This window comes from Salvelinus sp. IW2-2015, linkage group LG17 (assembly GCF_002910315.2).
Source record: "Salvelinus sp. IW2-2015 linkage group LG17, ASM291031v2, whole genome shotgun sequence".
NCBI lineage: Eukaryota > Metazoa > Chordata > Actinopteri > Salmoniformes > Salmonidae > Salvelinus > Salvelinus sp. IW2-2015.
The window spans coordinates 25,751,015-25,772,052 of NC_036857.1; the positions used below are offsets into that span (position 1 = coordinate 25,751,015).

The 21,038-nt window shown below is 40.9% G+C and overlaps 2 protein-coding genes across 2 annotated transcripts in view; one reads left to right on the forward strand and one right to left on the reverse strand.

Moving 5' to 3' along the window:
* The first annotated feature begins 835 nt into the window (after positions 1-835).
* Positions 836-6,318, forward strand: olfml3a (olfactomedin-like 3a). Its single transcript, XM_024005043.2, has 3 exons — positions 836-1,180; positions 2,951-3,257; positions 5,264-6,318. Exons 1-3 carry the CDS (start codon positions 1,070-1,072, stop codon positions 6,046-6,048), a joined length of 1,203 nt encoding a protein of 400 aa, XP_023860811.1. The 5' UTR covers positions 836-1,069; the 3' UTR covers positions 6,049-6,318.
* A 1,680-nt stretch (positions 6,319-7,998) lies between these two features.
* Positions 7,999-21,038, reverse strand: part of LOC111976397 (synaptotagmin-6-like) — a 101,988-nt gene continuing 88,948 nt past the window's right edge. Inside the window, exons 5-9 of the mRNA XM_070447737.1 lie at positions 20,049-20,607; positions 17,980-18,100; positions 16,481-16,652; positions 13,730-13,880; positions 7,999-13,474 (exon numbers count right to left, since the gene is read on the reverse strand). Coding sequence (XP_070303838.1) covers positions 13,403-13,474; positions 13,730-13,880; positions 16,481-16,652; positions 17,980-18,100; positions 20,049-20,607 — 1,075 coding nt within the window. The 3' untranslated portion in view covers positions 7,999-13,402. The remainder of the gene's footprint in view (positions 13,475-13,729; positions 13,881-16,480; positions 16,653-17,979; positions 18,101-20,048; positions 20,608-21,038) is intronic.

Consider the following 21,038-nt stretch of genomic DNA (forward strand, 5'->3'; position numbering starts at 1 on the left):
TGTTGTGTGTCTAGTTTTCTTTTTCTGTGTGTTTGCGCGGTGTGGTCTCAATCAGAGGCAGCTGTCTATCGTTGTCTCTGATTGAGAACCATACTTAGGTAGCCTTTCCCACCTGTGGTTTGTGGTAGTTGTTTTCTGTTTTGTATGAGTACCTGACAGAACTGTTGCGTTTTGTTCCACTTTTGTTTTGTTTCAGGGTTCAGGTGATAATAAACATCATGAACACGTACCACGCTGCGCTTTGGTCTACTCCTTCCTCAGACGAACATCGTACATTGGCAGGATTTTCTTTTGCAAAGGAATGTTTAAAGAGAAGTTGTGGAAGTGATTGAGATTGTGAGCTAAAACATAGACAAAGACAAAGACAGAATATATACTATATACTCTGAGACTACGTGAAAGGATTTGGTTGTACTCCAGCCGCAAATCCATAAACAACTGTCTAACTCTCGTCAACAGTCATGCACGGCGCACCCACCACATACGTACACACTCACGCACGTACACACTCGCGTACACACGCACATGTACCACACACATACACAGTGTTGCTCAGTGTCCAGTACAACAGTGCATTCACTTTTTGAGGACAGAAAGGGGCTAGAGGACAAGGCTCCTCCCTGGGAGTTCGTGAAAACATTCCAGCTACGTGAGCGAGCCAAAGAGTTTGAAACCCAAGAACCTGGCCCTTCTCTCTCTCTCTCTCTCTCTCTCTCCCTCTCTCTTCTCTCTCTCTCTCTCTCTCTCTCTCTCTCCTCTTCACCTCCACACACACACTCTCCCACATACAGGGACCACACACACACACACACACACACACACACACACACACACACACACACACACACACACACACACACCACACAACACACACACACACACACACACACACACACACACACACACACACACACACACACTTCAACACACAGTTATTCACTCACACTCACACTCTGTAGGAAACCAACCATAAGTAGACCACAAGGAGACCGGACCAGACAGGAGGAAGTATTTCTGCTACCTGGACTTACGTACAGGACGCCCAGACTGTCCCTTGGATCTATCAACCATGACAACGGCTGTCCCCTTCCTCCTCTCCTTAGTCCTAGTCCTCACCAACGGTCAGTATTACTACCAGGGTCTCATGGATTATCTGGAGAACAGATTCCTTGCCATTGAGGTAAGAGACAAACTCCTAAACAACCGTTTTACATCGCACAACTCCACCTAAAGTGGTGTAGGAAAAGTTATAGGCAAGGAACAAGAATCAAATCAATGATGCAACTATGGTGAATCAAGTTTTCTTTTTGAATGCTAGTGAGACAACATCCTTCTGAAAGAACAGCAAACAGCAGTTACTGTGAAATCAAGGACAGAAAATCAAGGCCATGTGTCAGGCTTTATCTCTGACATTCTGCAAAACTTTAGTTCGCGCTCAGTGTCTGCCTGCAAGGTTTCTTTTTATTTCTATATTTTTATGTGTTGACTAAAGCAATCCAATTAATACAATCTCTGTTCGACTCATCAACTTCTCTGGCTAAGGCCCTTAGAGAATATCAGTGGCCGTGAGCTGTCGTATCTATGCCTGAGTACTTCTCCTATTCTCTTTCCCCTTCTCAGAATACACACCAAGCAGTGTGAAACTCTTCATGAGGCGCAAAGATAACAACACATTGATAATGAAAACAATAGGAACATTTACAGCACTTACTGACAAAAAAACGATAATGGCAAAATCATATTCTTTAGAATAAGCAAGAACAAGTGTGCCTTGCAATTTCTCTTGGCCAAATGAAAATGCTGTCTGAGGCACTGTACAATATTCATTTAGTCAAATATAATATGCCAGGTTTTGGGAGTGTATTCTACTCCTCCTATATTGCAGCTATTCTATACTGATTATGCCAAGTTTGCTTACAGTATATGTTGAGTGTGATGAGGTGTCCAAGTAGTGGAATGCAGCTCCGTTCTGTCTGTTTTAGATCCTACAGTATTATTAGCTACAGTAATCAAGAGTCCAGAATGCAGTCATTTATATGCACCAATCTATCCATTCATTATGACCATGTCATCAGTTTCCTCTTTCGAGGCATTTTCGAATATAGCACCCCAAAAATGTTGGAAATAGTGTGAGAATACAAACAACATTTACTTGACTGAAATGAATAATTGGTTTATCATTCAAATCTTCCTGCTCCCTCCTGTTCTTTTGATATTTTTTAAAATATCCCTCCCATGGTGCCGCTGGCTCGACTCTTACTAATTAGAATAAGTCAATTCAGAAAGTTATTTTCGTTTAGTATTTTTATTCCAATTCAACCAAGGACTCACTCAAGTAAAAGAGAGACAATTAAACTGTGGGTCTTAGACAGAGGAGAAATAATCAGTTGTTATTCCTTTTCATTCTCAACCTCTCTCGATGACATGATCCATTGGCGTAACCACAGTTTGCGAGGGTGTCTCCTTTCCACACACTTGTCCAGGTTACACACTTATATATATATTTATATATAAATACACAGTATAAGCTACGTATGTATAAGCACCCGCTATTTGACCTTTTGTCAATCTTAGTATGAGTCAACCTCTGTGGTTCACTGTCACTGAACCAGATCACTGAACAACATTGTGAGGATAAACAACACACTTGTTTCTTCTTGTGAGGTTTTGATGGTGGAATTGATGTTGATGGGTGCTGATGGGTGATGGGTGATGCGTGCTGCCACGATAAATGATCACGATGACCCTGGTTTGACACACGTTCAAACACCAACACCTGATACAGTTTTCTCAGAACTCTGTCCATAGTGTTGTCCTTGTGCCTAAGACCTGTGCGTTTGGAACGAACTAGAGTCTGATACTAGGACAATTACATTCACCCAACATTTAATCCTCAATCATCGGCCACACACCAAATCAACGTCCTCGATAACACATTATGCTCCCCCAGGATCGTATGCTCATATGGCACGAGCAGTCGAACCGCTACAACACAGAGCTGCGGCACTTCAAGAAGCAGACTGCTGAGTTTATAAAGGGACTAAACCAGGACCACGGTACCCTGCGACAAGACCTGGAYGGGACAGGGGTACGAGTGGACCGCGTCGAGAGAGAGATGGACTACATCGAAACCCAAAACCCCGCTAGGCCCTGTGTGAACCAGGCAGACAGAATGGTGGATGTGGACCTGGAGGTGAAGGAGCGGGTGAAGGAGAGGAAGAAAGGGGGAGAGGAAGATGGGTACTCCAGAGTCTTGGGTGAGTAGAGAGAGGAGCAGTGTATGGGGAGTTGGGGGGAGCGTGAGGCGTAGAACTCTGACGTCCTGTACAGGATGACTGCCTTTGATCTAGTGCCTTCATTTCCCTGCCTGAAAGAGACTTGGCTAAGGGAGACCTGTTGGCTTATGGAGCATGGTTACAGTATTTTTAGGCTTACAGTAAGCTCTTTACCACTCTTGGCAGTTGGTGTCCTCCCCTGAAAACCCATTCCACAGGAAAAGAGGCAGGAAACAAAGATTTGTTTCAAGTTTAAAAAAAATGCAATTTAGTGCTACATTTTTAATCAGTGGGTAGGCTAGTCATTAATTTTATTTTCTTATAGATTTATCGCTAGTTGGCTTTGAGTCATTTATTTCAGGGGGGGAACCAGTCTCCTATTTGTACTTCATGGACACGGGTAGTCTGGCTTTACTACCTACAACGTGACTCACAGCGGGTTGGTACAAATAATGTTGCGATTCAAAGTTCTATTTCACAGACAGTAGGTTCATTTAGTCAACTGTATAACCTCATGTAAAACACAGAGCAAACAGACGTCTCACTAAGAATTTCAGCATCTGCATAACCCTCCTCAGTGATCAGGGGTTTCGGTAACACATTAACATAAAAAAAGTTTTATAAAAGGTTTAGAAGTAGTTTATAAACTGTTAATTATTTGTGTATAAATCTCAAATAAACAGTTATAACATTAATGTAAAGTGTTTACCAGGAGCTCTTACTCTACCTGAAAGGGGGAACCAGATGCTGACCTTAGGTCAGTGGCAATATTTTGAAAGTCCATATTCAAGGAGTGTTCCATGCATACGGAACAGCACCCCCCCACACTCTATCCTGATTGAGAGGAAGTCTCTCTGTTGTCTTCAGAGCTAAAATTTACTTTTTATCAGCAAAAGGCTCTTGGAAGAAAAGACCACTTTGCTATACTTCAGCATATCTGTGTGTCACTCATCTTTCCCATTTTCCAAAGCACAATGTAGCTGTTTCTTCCACTTCCCTTTGATTGTGTTGAGTTCATTTTAATTTGGACTGCATTGAAATAGCCTGCTGCAGCCTGCGGGGTACATTATGTGCCCTGCATGTTGAAGTAGACATCAAAACATGTTTCAGGTGGGCAAGGACACTGCAGAGGCATGCTAACGCAACACGAGAAGGAAATGTGAACTGGATACCTGGATGCCAACCAACCTGGTCTCAGAGCATTTAGTAGTATTCTGTAAGTAAATCCGAGACACTCCATTTAGTATGATAATGTTTCGTATGGTATGTATTCATCTGTGGATGTCCATCACATCTGACAATGATACGTTACGAATTACAATTTGTATTATATGTTACGAATTTGTAAAACGTACAATACCGCATGTTACGAATTTGCAAAATGCATGATATTTGACGAATTCTAACTAGGTGGCTAATGTTAGCAGGATGGCTAATGTTAGCTAGGCTAGGGGTTAGGGTTATGGGTTCGAGTTAAGATTAGGGTTAAGTTTAGGAATTAGGTTAAAGGGTTAAAGTTAGTGTTAGGGGAAGGGTTGGCTAATATTCTAAGTACTTGCGAAGTAGCTAAAAAGTAGTAAGCAGTTGAAAAGTTGCTAAAATTTCCATGATGAGATTCAAACTTGCAACCTTTGGGCTGATAGACATTTGCATTATAAGTAAACATCTTTCCTATGTAACCATACTAAACGTAACATATCATACTAATTTGAGTGTCCCGGATTTACAATTACTATTTTACGTCTAGGCTATGAGACCAGGCTGACCAGCCGGAACTCATCTTTGATTTTAAAAACTACAAATAGACCATTAACATTTATAATAGTAATATTTTATATGTTATAATAATTATCTGTTGTCATTTTATACAGTATACTGTCCACAAACGTCTTCATAATTACCAGATTTTTCATTACATCTGACAATGTTATTAAGACCACTCATGAAAACGGCTTTTCACGATACCATCTCCATTTCTCTATCAACAGATTGTATAGACATCATCTCCAGCATCAGAGCCATGAAGATCCTGAAGAGGATGGGCAGCCCCAAGGGCATGTGGACTAAAGACGCCAGGACCTCTAAGGTCTACGTCTTCAACGGCACGGCAGAGGACACCGTGTACCAGTTCAGCTCTGTTCTCGACTTCTCATCCTCCCCAGGAGTGGCCCACAGCAGGCCTATAAGACTGCCCTCTCTGTGGAGTGGCACCGGAGGTGCCGTCTATAACGGCTATGCCTACTACGTGACGGAGGGGGCCGGCGAGCTCCAGGTGATTAAGTATGACTTGGCGAATGGCACAGTGACAGACAGTGCTGTGTTCCCAGTGGAGGTGGCAGACCATAGACCCGTCTACAGCCTCAACCCAGAGACTGCTGTGGACCTGGCTGCCGATGAGGAAGGCCTCTGGGCCCTTTACACCACCAGGGAGAGTGAGTCCATCAACCTGGCTAAGATGGACCCAGACAGCCTGGATATCGAGCAGATGTGGGATACACAGTGTCCCCAGGAGAACGCGGAGGCAGCCTTCGTGGTCTGTGGGACGGTCTATGTGGTCTACAACACTAGGGAGCCTAGTCGCTCTCGTGTTCAGTGTGTGTTTGACGTAAACGATATGGTGACCAATGAGGAGGCTCCGCTACTGTATTTCCCCAGGAGGTATGGAGTCCACGCCAGCCTTAAGTACAACCCTCAGGAGAAACAGATCTATGCCTGGGACGACGGCTACCTGATCCTTTACAAACTGTCCATGAAGAGGAAGCTAATGGTTTAAGTGGATGGACTAGTGGGCATTTTAGTCAAATAACATTTTAGTCAGAGAAATGGCCGGAAAACATTCTAATATGAAGACTATCACTGGAGACATATATTTGTTTTTTGATACCACTCACCCCACTGTCCATACTGTATACATTGTCTCTACAGGAAAATGTACCTCTGTATTTTTTACTTGAAATAATGCATTGAATTACTGTACTGTAGGTGCCCGTCATCAAACATATTATTGCTACCCCAGTTTGATATAAAGTTTATGTTGAATGGAGCTCTGAATTAGATTGGAATCGTAATATGTCTGCAACAACTGGATTTATTCAGGGCAGAGATCAGAAACGGTGTATAATTGAATGCCTTGATGGAATGTATGCTCCAGCTCTCCTCAAGATTTAATTTGGCTATTTGCATTCCACTTGTTTTAGTTAACCCAATTTACTCTTCCCTGCTGCTTGCTCCCTTTGTTGTTCACTTTGACATAAGTAGTCGTGAAATTGACAGTCTCCGGCTAAATTCTAAGTTCATCTGCACAATCAGAGAAAAATATAATGTCACAAAAACTTTACAGAGGAGAAATCTTACATAAATACAAAACAAATATTACGTGTGCCACCATAATTCATCATACACTACKGTTCAAAAGTTTGGGGTCACTTAGAAATGTCCTTCTTTTGGAAAGAAAAGCAAATTTTTTGTACATTACAATAACATCAAATTGATCAGAAATACAGTGTAGACATTGTTAATGTTGTAAATGACTATTGTAGCTGGAAACGGCAGATTTTTTATGGAATATCTACATAGGCATACAGAGGCCCATTATCCACAACCATCACTCCTGTGTTCCAATGTCACGTTGTGTTAGCTAATCCAAGTTAGAAAACCCTTTTGCAATTATGTTAGCACAGCTGTAAACTGGCAGCTTCATTAAATAGTACCCGCAAAACACCAGTCTCAACGTCAACAGTGAAGAGGCGACTCCGGGATGCTGGCCTTCTAGGCAGAGTTGCAAAGAAAAAGTAATATCTCAGACTGGCCAATAAAAAGTAAAGATTAAGATGGGCAAAAGAACACAGACACTGGACAGGGAAACTCTGCCTAGAAGGCCAGCATCCCAGAGTCGCCTCTTCACTGCTGACGTTGACACTGGTGTTTTGCGGATGCTATTTAATGAAGCTGCCATTTGTGGACTTGTGAGGCATCTGTTTCTCAAACTAGACACTCAAATGTACTTGTCCTCTTGCTCAGTTGTGCACAGGGGCCTCACACTCCTCTTTCTATTCTGGTTAGAGCCAGTTTGCGCTGTTCTGTGAAGGGAGTAGTAACAGCGTTGTACAAGATCTTCAGTATCTTGGCAATTTCACGCATGGAATAGCCTTCATTTATCATTACAAGAATAGACTGACGAGTTTCAGAAGAAAGGTCTTTGTTTCTGGCCATTTTGAGCCTGTAATCGAACCCAGAAATGCTGATGCTCCAGATACTCAACTAGTCTAAAGGCCAGTTTTATTGCTTCTTTAATTAGGACAACAGTTTTCAGTTGTGCTAACATAATTGCAAAAGGGTTTTCTAATGWTCAATTAGCCTTTTAAAATGATAAACTTGGATTAGCTAACAACGTGTCATTGGAACACAGGAGTGATGGTTGGTGATAATGGGCCTCTGTACGTCTATGTAGATATTCCATAAAAAATCTGCCGTTTCCAGCTACAATAGTCATTTACAACATTAACAATGTCTACACTGTATTTCTGATCAATTTGATGTTATTTTAATGGACAAAAAATGTGCTTCTCTTTCAAAAACAAGGATATTTCCAAGTGACCCCAAACTTTTGAACGGTAGTGTATATCTTTAAATGTAACTTTGCACCACCATAATTCATAACTTCTGTCTTTCGTTCTTGCAAAATAAATTGAAATGAAATAAAATGTAAATACGCAACAGATAATTCGTTTTTGTTCAATTTATTACACACTCATATTATGAGTCATTAACAATTCAGGATTTAAAAGGAAACAAAAATAAATAAACCCTAGCAGGCTTCAATTACAAGAACAGTTGTCAAAACAGTTATATTACAAGTACAAATCTTCAATAAAAAATTGGAAAGTCAGTGCTCTCCATGACAAATGGAAAGGATACAAGATCATATTGAGAAACACGACAATAATAATAACAGACAAAGGTCTTTAAAACAGTACATCAACTGAGGCAAAATTTATATAACATGATATTATTACATACTATGGAAACAAACACACTAGTCCATATTGTCAGAACAGAAGATCATCATCATTATTAAACACACCACTGAAACAGAGGAAGAATAAAACTACAGTCAGTTATTTCATACATTTTTGTCAAATAGAAACAAACTTGGAGTCAAATATGTAATCAGAAATGTAATCAACAAGTGTATACCTACTGTATATATGTGAAAAAACATAAAACCATACTTTTTTTAACAAACTGGAGTGAGTCAGATATGAGGAGTCTACCAGTAATGGAAGGAAGGATCTTATCAGGATTGTAACCAGTAAATATAGTATGTGAGGAAACCTGAACAATCCTATTGTGAAGAAAGACACAATAATGGTGTTTAGGGAATCCATCAAGTGACTCATTGTATTGTGTCTCATAGACCTACCAACTGCTAATTAGAGAAAGGTCACTGACTCACTGCAAGACATTGGCCTGCGACTATCGCTAGGCTAGTTTCCCCCACACTATCTGTCTGTATCTCTGTCTGTCTGTTTTGTCTGTCTCCCAGACGAAATGAGGTAAACGCCTGCTCTCTCTAGAGGAAGGAAATGGCTAAAACAGTGATCTAATGTGTGTATGTTAAGTACATTTGTTCACTTTCACCATGCTTCTTCTGCATCCTCTCTGTTTGATTTATACCATCTTCAAACATGCTTTTGCTGCATAGCTGTAGTCAGGCGGAAGCCACATTGTCATCTGGATGGCCATTCCAGTACTATCATTAAGTCACTATAACCTCCTGGGTTAAAAAACAACTACTACTACCAAATCTCAGTGCCAAAATTGTGTAGATAGAATGCATGGAGAAAGAGTTCAAACACCTACTTCTACAAAATCTCAATTCCAAAGTTATGTAGATAGAATGCATGGAGAAAGAATTCAAACAACTACTTCTACATAACCACAGTGCCAAAGTTGTGTTGACAGGATACATTAATGTAGAGGCTTTGGTTTAGGGCACTCAAGAGCTTAAATTAGAGAAGGTGCCTCTTAAAACCGCTCCTTACATTCTGTAAACAACACCCACTTCCTGATACCCACTATACCAACCTGTTTCTCTATGTGCTTTCAAACATGTGCTTGTCAATTAGTAAAATAATCAAAACACTGTCATGGTCAACATAAAATAACATTAAGGAGGATTCCTGATTTCTATTACATCTTACATAACCCAACTGGGTCAAACAAGAACCCTTCTAATGAAATTGGTATCTTTAATTTACAATCTGTAGAAACTATGAAAAATATATGGCAAATAGAAATCAAAACTGGATGGTGTTCAGAGATAGATGGGAGGGGTTGAGTGGAGCTGAAGGGTGGGACTAAAAATAACAAGATAACACATGTCCAATATACTGTGTCCGTAAAATGTATTTAGGTTCAGAACTTTATTGAAACTGCACAGTTAAAAATATATGGCAAAACTGGATGGTCTTCAGAGCTAGATGGGAGGGGTTGAGGGTATCTGAAGAATGGGACTAAAAACAAAAGAAAGCTATTGTAAAATATACTGTGTTCAAAAAATGTATATCGTATGTACAGTATCAGCTGGAAGTAGAAGCCTAAGTGTTGTTGTCCATTACTTTACACCAATTAGGGGAGGGGTGGTAGGGTTAGGGAAAATAATAAAGGAAAATATATATTTTTTAAATATATATTTATATATATCTACAAAAAAATATATATGGTGGATTGGAAATMATGCAGACAATTACATTGATGGAAAATAAATAAATAAATTGGTAGCCCATGTTTGGTTGCACAAGTTATTATCAAAAACTATTTGTAATCCCTGCTGTATTTTCTCTAATAATTGAAACAATACATTTACTACATAGCGCAGAATATAATGAGTCTCACTGGAAAGAAAACATGAGTTAATAATGTATAACAAATGCCATTTAGCAGACGCTTTTATCCAGACATTTTCCGAATGGGTGGGTTGGGAATTTCAATGACTGACATTACTTTAATCATTTTTGTGACAGAACAAATGATAGTCTCCCTTTGCTACAAACACGTTTGGCACCAAAAAACTATACACCAATCGGGTTGTTTTCTTTTGTCTGTTTGATACACATTAAGTTATTGAGATGACATCAATTATTAGATTGTACTCATAGTACCACAATGTAGAAATATACTAAATAACCATTATAATCAAACCAATATAATTTTTTACCTTTATATACAGTCAAAAGTTTGGACACACCTACTCATTCTAGGGTTTTTCTTTATTTTTACTATTTTCTACATTGCAGAATAATAGTAAAGACATCAAAACTATGAAATAACACATATGGAATCATGTAGTAACCAAAAAAGTGTTCAACAAATCCACCCTTTGCCTTGATGATAGCTTTGCACACTATTGGTATTCTCTCAACCAGCTTCATGTGGTAGTCACCTGGAATGCATTTCAATTAACAGGTGTGCCTTGTTAAAAGTTAATTTGTGGAATTTCTTTCCTTCTTAATGCGTTTGAGTCAATCAGTTGTGCTGTGACAAGGTAGGGGTGGTATACAGAAGATAACCCTATCTGGTAAAAGACTAAGTCCATATTATGGCAAGAACATCTCAAATAAGCAAAGAGAAACAACAGTCCATCATTACTTTAAGACATGAAGGTCTGTCGCAAAAACCATCAAGCGCTATGATGAAACTGGCTCTCGTGAGGACCGCCATAGACCTAAAGTTACCTTTGCTGCAGAGGATAAATTCATCAGAGTTAACTGCACCTCAGTTTGCAGCCCAAATAAATGCTTCACAGAGTTCAAGTAACAGACACATCTCAACAACAACTGTTCAGAGGAGACTGTGTGAATCAGGCCTTCATGGTCGAATTGCTGCAAAACAACACTACTAAAGGACACCAATAAGAAGAAGAGACTTGCTTGGGCCAAGAAACACCAGCAATGGATATTAGACTGGTAGAAATCTGTCCTTCGGTCTGATGAGTCTAAATTTGAGAGATTTTTGGTTCCATCCGCCGTGTCTTTGTGAGACGCAGAGTAGGTGAACAGATGATATCCGCATATATTTGTTTTTCAACAGGACAATGAACCAAAACACACCTCCAGGTTGTGTAGGGGCTATTTGACCATGAAGGAGAGTGATGGAGTGCTGCATCAGATGACCTGGCCTCCACAATCAACCAACCTCAACCCAATTGAGATTTCTTGGACTGAGTTGGACTGCAGAGTGAAGAAAAAGCAGCTAACAAGTGCTCAGCATATGTGGGAACTCCCTCAATACTTTTGGAAAAGCATTCCTCATGAAGCTGGTTGAGAGAATGCCAAGACTGTGCAATAACTGTCATCAAGGCAAACAGTGATTTGTTAACACCTTTTTGGTTACTACTTGATTCCATATGTGTTATTTCATAGTTTTGATGTCTTCACTATTATTCTACAATGTCGAAAATAGTAAAATATAAAGAAAAACCCTTGAATGAGTATGTGTGTCCAAACTTTTGACTGGTACTGTATATCTGTCCAATATCCAGCAGTACAACCGTTAGAAAAACAGTAGAAGAAGTAACTACATGACTGCCTACCCTTACCGTAAACGCTAACTTTTTGGATTTCGTTGAATAATGTTCAATAATGCAAATCATATGTTTTAGATTTAGATCAAACTCCTCAACAATGTTCAATAAACTAATCCGTGTATAAAGAGCAGATTGAAAGACACCCCATTACAAATTGCTCCAGTGTACCTCTGGCTTATGATAGACAAGAAAATATGAAATGAATAGTTGATTATTGGTCCACCGAGGGTCAAATTCTTCTATTCTGGAGAAGAGGTCTGGACGCTGCAGGATAAGGAAAACTCCCAAAACACAACAATACTAGTTCTATACCTAATTTGTATTCTGGTGGGAAATACAAACTTTACATTAGCAGATAGAGGACTGTGCTGTACAGTTCAAACAAACCCCAGAGAACAGAACACGATAAGAAGGTGCTGAAGAAGTGCAGTACGTTCAGCTGAGAGAGGAAAACTATGGGAACAGGAGTAATGAGAATACACTTCGATGGAAGAGGTAAGAGAACCAAGACTAACTAGGAGAAAACAAAGAGAGAGGTAAGGGTGGTTCGGAGTCTGTGTGCTATTTAACTCTTTGTTGTTCCATAGAAAGACACTCAGGAGGTGCTATGCTCCAACATTGTTGCAAGGTGCTCATATTATGTGCTGATCATATTTGTTGATTCAATGAACCGCTATAAACTCGATGAACACTATTTGACTGGTTAAAACCACCCCTTTAAGTTCTGTTCATTACTCCTGAAAATGTAATGGTTTATGTCGAGAAGATATACAACATAGCTACTATTTTCAAATGAGTTTGTTGCCTTGTTTGGATTGGTTACTATGACAGTTAATGTTTGGTGAAAGAACTACACATTTGATTGTGTCACAATGTTTTTTTGTTACTGCCGCACAAAAGGAGAAAGTAAGGGCAGACGGCTTTAGATATTCCTTAGTTCCGTCCACTGTCCTTCAGTTCCTATCTTACCCCATATCCTTCAGTTCTCTTTCTCTGTCTCGCTGGGAAACTTCAACTGCATTCAAAGTGTGATTTCCATGTGGAGCCTCTCATCAAAGAGCTCTGCAGTGCTGAGCAGAAACTTCAGTGTGTTTAGACCAAGTCCCTGTGAGAGCGCAGTGATCACATTCCATTAGCCTCAACCCAAAGATAGATAAACTGGAAAACGGCAGTCTGCTGTTCCACTCAGACAACAATCTTCCCCTTTGGGGACTCACTTGAGAAGATCAGCTCAGGATAAAAACCAAAGCCTCCCAAGTACTAGGTCTGACTCCAGATCAGTAATTCTAATGTTGATTTTTTTTAAACAACGTTACTTTCACAAATAACTGACGATGCTGATCCAGGATCTGGTCTTAGGACTGGGAGCACTCTATGGCTACACTTGAGGGAAAGTGAAGACTGAGAGAGAGTCTCAGTGGGGTTATGTTTCTCCTTAGGCTCAGGCAGACAGAACAGACAGGAAGTAGGATCAGTAGGAGAGATAGAAGAGACCCAAACCAAACCTGGGCCATTCCGCTAGGGTCACATGTGGTTCTGCTCAGGGGCTAGCAGGACGCCTGGGGGAGGGGCAGGAGCCCTGGCTGTCAAAACTGGCCGTCCGCGTTTTCCACTGCAGGTACATCAGAACAACACACACAGACACAGAAACACACTACACACACCAACACACACACACACACACACACACACACACACACACACACACACACACACACACACACACACACACTTCATTTAGAACATAGATATTACACTGTTACAATAGCGGACATTGATTTTATCCTACATGTGATCGTTGAGTACGTATAGTAAATATAGTCTACACATTGTTCTTCACACGCTGCAACGTGCTGTATGAACTAACCTCTTTCTCTGATTTCTTGGCCTCCAGTAGGGGGTGCCAGTGTGCAATGGGCTTGCGTGGGTACGCCAACATCTCGTTCCAGTGGCCCTTGCCAAGCCCCTCAGCACTGCACCCCACACGGTTCACACCAATGATCTCATTGTGACCAACCCTGCAGGGGCCAGACAACACACACAAAATCACACAACGTCAACACAACATTACAGCTAATCCTGCTCTTCAGACACACTACATTACAAAATGCAGGGTTGATTCTATAGCTGAATTTGTATTACATGCAGCGGTGTAAATGGAGAAAAAATTATATTCTGTAAACCCACCAATGTAAAATCGTTGAATTCACCCTAAATAAACTAATTTGGCATCTCCAACTCGTATTACATACATGTTGTTATCAGAGGAAACAGTTGCAAGAAGTGAAAGGGAGAGGTGAGGTGATCATGTCGCGTTTGTAATTCATGTGAATAGAGCTGAGTCATCTGGGTGGTTAAAAGGAGACATTTCCATATCTCTTTGAGAGATTATGTCTGAAATGTAAATGCGATGAAGAAAGGGTTTGTGCTCAACAACTACAAACGATAATGGCACCAACAAACTCCTCTCTGGATTGGCTCAGACCAATGGGGATGTTTGTTCTCCCTCATCATAATCCCTACACCCACAATATAATCCGAGATCGAAGGGACTGACTAGTAAACAAAACAAGGACAATTTGATAACCACAGTAGACTCGGTTTGCCAGTTAGCAACACATACGTGTGTTAATAAACTAGCACACCTGGACCCATTTAACCAGCCATGTTTGTTGATAAAGACTACCCTCAGAGCATCCCTTCAGCCAGCAAAGTGAATGTCCTGACTCCTGACCTTTTCTTTCTCTTTGTTGTCCAGTTTGTTTAAAAAAAATAGACAACACGCAGAGTGCTCTATTCGAGGAGGCGTATCGTGCAAACTGCAAAGATACAGAATACTCCTCTGAGAGAAGCATCTGAGTTAAATGTTTTGACAATGTTTCAGCAGATGTAAAACTGAGTTCAATCAAACATAGTCTCTCTTGACAGACTCCCACCAAGTGGCTGGAAAGTGTGCACGGCAGATTTGTATTTACAGTTGAAGTCGGAAGTTTACATACACTTAGGTTGGAGTCATTAAAACTAGTTTTTCAGCCACTCCACAAATTTCTTGTTAACAAACTATAGTTTTGGCAAGTCGGTTAGGACATCTACTTTGTGCATGGCACAAGTATTTTTCAACAATTGTTTACAGACAATTATTTCACTTTTAATTCACTGTATCACAATTCCAGTGGGTCAGAAGTTTACATACACTAAGTTGACTGTGCCTTTAAACACCTTTGAAAATTCCAGAAATTATGTCATGCTTAGAAGCTTCTGATAGGCTAAATTACACATTTGAGTCAATTGTGAGTGTACCTGTGTATGTATTTCAAGGCCTACCTTCAAACTCAGTGCCTCTTTGCTGACATCATGGGAAATAAATAAAAATCAGTAAGACCTCAGAAAATAATTGTAGACCTCCACAGGTCTGGTTCATCCTTGAGGCAATTTCCAAATGCCTGAAGGTACCACGTTCATCTGTACAAACAATAGTACGCATGTAAAAACATCATGGGACCACGCAGCCGTTCATACGCTCAGGAAGGAGACATGTATGTCTTCCTAGAGATGAACGTACTTTGGTCGGAAAGTGCAAATCAATCCAGAGCCACAGCAAAGGCCCGTGTGAAGATGCTGGAGGAAATATGTACAAAATTATCTATATCCACAGTAAAACTAGTCCTATATTGAAATAACCTGAAAGGCCGCTCAGCAAGGAAGAAGCCACTACTCCAAAACCACCATAAAAAAGCCAGACTACGGTTTGCAACTGCACATGGGGACAAATCGTACTTTTTGGAGAAATGTCCTCTGGTCTGACGAAACAAAAAATAGAACTGTTGGCCATAATGACCATCGTTATGTTTGGAGGAAAAAGGGGAGGCTTGCCAGTCAAAGAACACCATCCCAAACGTGAAGCATGGGGTGCAGCATCATGTTGTGGGGGTGCTTTGCTGCAGGAGGGACTGGTGCTCTTCACAAAATAGATGCATCATGAAGGAGGAAAATTATTTGGATATATTGAAGCAACATCTCAAGACATCAGTCAGGAAGTTAAAGCTTGGCCGCAAATGGGTCTTTCAAATGGACAATGACCCCAAGCATACTTCCAAGGTTGTGGCAAAATGGCTAAGGACAACAAAGTCAAGGTATTGGAGTGGCCATCACAAAGCCCTGACCTCAGTCCTATAGAACATTTGTGGGCAGAACTGAAAAAGTGTGTGTGAGCAAGGAGGCCTTCAAACTTAACCACTTACACCAACCTGTCAGGAGGAATGGGCCAAAATTCACCCAACTTATTGTGGGAAGCTTGTGGAAGGCTACCCGAAACGTTTGACCCAACTTAAACAATTTAAAGGCAATGCTACCAAATACTAATTGAGTGTATTTAAACTTCTGACCCACTGGGAATGTGATGAAAGAAATAAAAGCTGAAATAAATCATTCTCTCTACTATTATTCTGACATTTCACATTCTTAAAATAAAGTGGTGATCCTAACTGACAGGGAATTCTTACAAGGACTAAATGTCAGGAATTGTGAAAAACTGAGTTTAAATGTATTTGGCTAAGGTGTATATAAACTTCCGACTTCAACTGTAGGTGCCAATATATATATTTGAAACTGTACATACAAGTCATAGTCCATGACTGAGATGTGCAGGCTGACGTGGTCCATGCTGTCTGGGGGGATGTCGAAGATGATGGCCTCGTTGTACGTGGGGTTCAGAGTGTTCTTCTTGATTGTTGTCTTCTTCTTTTTCAAACGCCTCCCGTCACAGACGAGAGACACTTTGACGTAGGGATCTGCCAGTGAGAGAAAGGAAAGGTATGAGGTGCTTATAACGAATCTAAATTCTATATTCTATAGCTACATTATCTTGAGATTAATCCTCGAACCTCGAATCAAATTTCCTGCAAACAGTCTGTCACGAGAGACATCCTGAGAGAATGAGATGACAAGTTTGTCTTTCAATGCTTGGATGTTAGTCTCTGTTAGTGTGATTTTTCGATAGAGATAGTGTAGATCTACAGTGACCTCACCTTAACTCAAACACATCAGTTTTGATACAGCAGCTGCGGCGATCAATTTCATTTCCCATATGTATTGCCCATGTGTATTGTGTATTCCACTCCTGCTCTACTTAAACCTAAATATAGCAATAACATCCTTGAAAATGTCTGGAATAATTCGCTCTACATTAAATATTGATGAGTCAACACCTCAAGTGTTGAAAGCGGAGGAAGTGAAGGCATTTGACAGAGTGCTTTAACGGGATAAAGTGAAACAGTGTTGTGGTGAATACTGATTTCAATCTTCATCTGTCAGCTCCTATGATACATTATACCAGTATAATAGTCAGATGTAAGCTGCCCTCAATTCATAAACAAAATATAAGGAGGGCTGGCTTTGCAACCAAATATGCTTCAGGGTACCGTTGATTTAGCCATGGTTTACTGCACACAGATCCAGTTTAATTCAGCAACAACTGGGAGACATGTAAATCCTCTGAGGAGGGATGTATAACTTGTAAAATGTAAATAAAGATGAGAGGTAAATAATAACATGTCTTATTTTGGGTTGAATGAATACCACCCGATTCTTGACATTTAACTCACAGTGAATGTCACTTTAATTCCAAAGCAAACATATTCCCTGTAATGGTATCTGGTTATTGATAATATAAATGGAATACGGAACAGCAGACTTTTAGTCTGTGTCCCAAATGGCACCCCATTCCCTACATCGTGCACTACTTTTGKCCAGAGCCCTATACAGTATATAGAGAATAGGCTGCCATTTGGGATGCAGTCGTACAATGAACACCGCCTGAAACCTCATAGAAATAAGCTGCTGGAGATGACATCTTCATATTGCCACTGATGAATATGAATAGATTCCCACAGAACTAGAAGCAGTAGAGAGGACTTCCCTTAGTTTGCTGTTTTAATTTGACATTTTATGTGACTGTATCTATAATTTCATATGTAACAGTCAGGGTAGGGTGTATTTCTACTTTGAGTCATTACGACAAACAATGAGTCACACATATGCACGTAGACATGGACACACACACACGCACGCACACGCACGCACACACACACACACACACATGCGCGCGCGCATACCTACCTGAGTATCCCGTGATATCCATGGCCTTGAGGTTCCTGCACTTGATGACGGTGAGAGTGAGTCGTCCAGCAGTGGGAAGGTAGCATAGTGAGAACATGATCTCTCCCAGGTCCACGCTCTCCTGTGGGAACAAACAGAAAAAAAATGAAAGTTACACACACACAGCACTGGAAGGATTCCTTCAGGCCCTACTGACGCACGGGCAAAAACACTAGGATGGAAATGGATTGTAAAGCCAACGTCATTCCAATATCCCTCAAGAGCTGTATTTGTGTGAAACCTGCCATCGCACACAGAACTGACTATCAGGCTCACGCTCAAGAAGTTATAATGAAAAATCAGCAGGACAGTGACAAATGGGCACTCTATGGCCCTTCTGTGGAATTACGCATCTAAAGACATACAACATAGAAAGTTACAGTGGGTTACAGGAAACGAAGCTAAGGAACAATGTGGAGACTGCAGTAATGTTTTCAAATCAGTTAGTTTAGGCATTGCCCCTTTGCCCTCTCCGTCTGAAGGCAATATGACCTGTTATTAATGCCTCCTCTCAGTAAAAAAGTATTACTTTTCAGGGTATTAGTGCAGCGTTGTAGCCAAAGGGCAAGGATTAAAGCGGTGGTTGGGTGTGGCTGAAGGCATGGGCTGCAAGTGTCAATGTTATTTGGGAAAATGCAAAAATCGGGGTTTGAGCCAGGATTAGTGTTCAAATTTAAGATATGTCTCAGGTGAGATCGTTTTTTGAGTTCTGAAGCAATACAACCACACCCCTTCAATTCCTCTGAGTTTCTAGTCAGCCCCTATCATTTAGCACTATATCACCACAGGATGAAGCAGTGGAAACAGTGGACCTACCTACACATTTCTATTATGTATTACAGATATTGATTAATCGCCCTCTAACCGGCCAATGATTAGTAAGCAAACCCTCCCAAAACAGTTTGTATGGATCAAACTAAGACACTGCCTGATGTCAATAATTCTTTCTCTCCGTCCTTCTCCCAGCCCGCCCCCTCTAGACTCTTTATCTTCCTAATGCCTGTGGGTTGGTATTATTGATGCATTCCCTTGATCTATTAACTATTAACAGAGTAAAGCTGCCGGCTGGTACTCTTCTCCACACAAACCCCCCTCTGACCAGCTTTGGGGTTCTCAGCTCTATTCTCAGCTCTGAACATTTACATTTGTAAACAGTACTTTCATCCAGCCCAAGGCTCAGGCTCATGTTACAGGTACATGCTCCTAAACCCCATATTGTTTAATCTACTGCATCCTTAATGAAACAATTCATGAGACATTTAGAACCCCCCTTGTCTGCATACTGCGTACTTAACTTTGCAATTGCCTACAAGATGGTGAGCTAGGGAGTTTTGGCAGTGAGTCATTTCCTTGTTCAATAAAATGTGTGTGCTGAGCAACGAGGCAACTGCTTTCTGCCACTTTAGCAATAACTACTAGATTATTGAGCGGTGCCTCCAAAGGCAGCTGAAGTTCAACAATACGGGCCACAGATAATACTCTGACTGAAGTGCCTTCCAGTGAAGAGAAGCATCAAATAGATTCCAAACGGACGCCAACAACATAGTGCACTACTGCACTTAGCACAACAAGACATCCTCAGGACACCATCAAAAATAGATTAGTATCAAAATTAATGACCACTTCAGTATGTCGTTGGAAGGATAATTTTTTTTTTGCCCAGACAGTTTCATGACCTTTGTAATGATTACAAGTACTTGTTATGCCTTTAGCTTAMAACTACTGTCATTTCATATGATGAGAATAACATCTTACTTTAGAAAAGTATTTATGACACACTGAAAAAAAATGCATATTTTTTTCTGGGGGGCATAATGATTTGAATGAGGTTATTATTCTAACTGGTTACACATGTAAACAATGTTAACTCTAGGCTGGTCCCAGATCTGTTTGTGCTCTCTTGCCAACTCCTATGGGCTTTGTCATGCCAAACAATGGCCATAGGAGTTGGCAAGACAGCACAAACAGATCTGGGACCAGACTATGTCAACTCTGCTTTAAGTGAGAGATTAACAGACATATGTTCTTACAGTTGTGGTGTACTGAATGTCCCTCCAAATGTCCGTCTCTCTGGAGAGGTCTGATGTCTCAACGAGGTTATCCACCACCACCTCCCCGATCATATCATGTCTGGAGAACCTGTCAAAGTCAAACACACTCATGTGGAGCTTCCTAACAGCCAGCTCATCATAAGGCACGGGGAACTGGAAGGACTCGTCAAACGTGGGGTTGAGCGTCTTCCGGTGGACGCGCGTCTGGAACTTCTTGCGATCAGGGAGAAGATAGATTTTGACGTAGGGGTCTGAGCTGCCGCACAGGTCCTTGGCGGGCAGGTCGAAGGCTTTGAGGATGTGGACCAGGAGGGCCTCATTTTCATAATCGTACTTCAAGGAGAAGTTGATCTTCCCACAGTTCTTGGCGTTGCTGTTCTTGGCGGACTCGTCAGTGTCCAGGGTCTTCTGTCTGTAGAGCTCGGGTTTGATGCGTCCGATGCTGGTGGGCTGCTCGTCCTCGTCCAAGTAGTCATTGCCAAGGTCCAGGCTGATCGACTGCATCTGTCTGGGCAGGTGCCTTTTGAATGAGCTGTGTCTGCAGAGATGGAGGAGAGAGAGGGGGGAAAAATACGAGAACCTTATAAAACCATGCAATCGGTAGTAGCAAAGGGCAGTGTATACAAAGGCAGAGACAGAGGAGAGAGAGGGGGAAATATAAACAGCTTCATTATGATGCCTGGAGAAGTCAGTGTTTGAAGAATTGTGCTTGATTGCCCAGCAGGTGAATTCAATTCKYAGTGGTTTTTGAATCTTAATAGTGTTTCTGCAACCTAGAACCGTATGGTCCTCGATTCAATTTATTTTACTCAGTAGTACAAATAGTCCTCATCTTAGGGTCTGTTATTCAATACGGGTATGGGGTCTTTCAAGACAACAGAACATAAAGATTATGTAATTGAAAAAGAATTTGAGATACATCCAATAATCAGACCCCCCGTTGGAGTTGTGGCTATGTGGAATAATAGC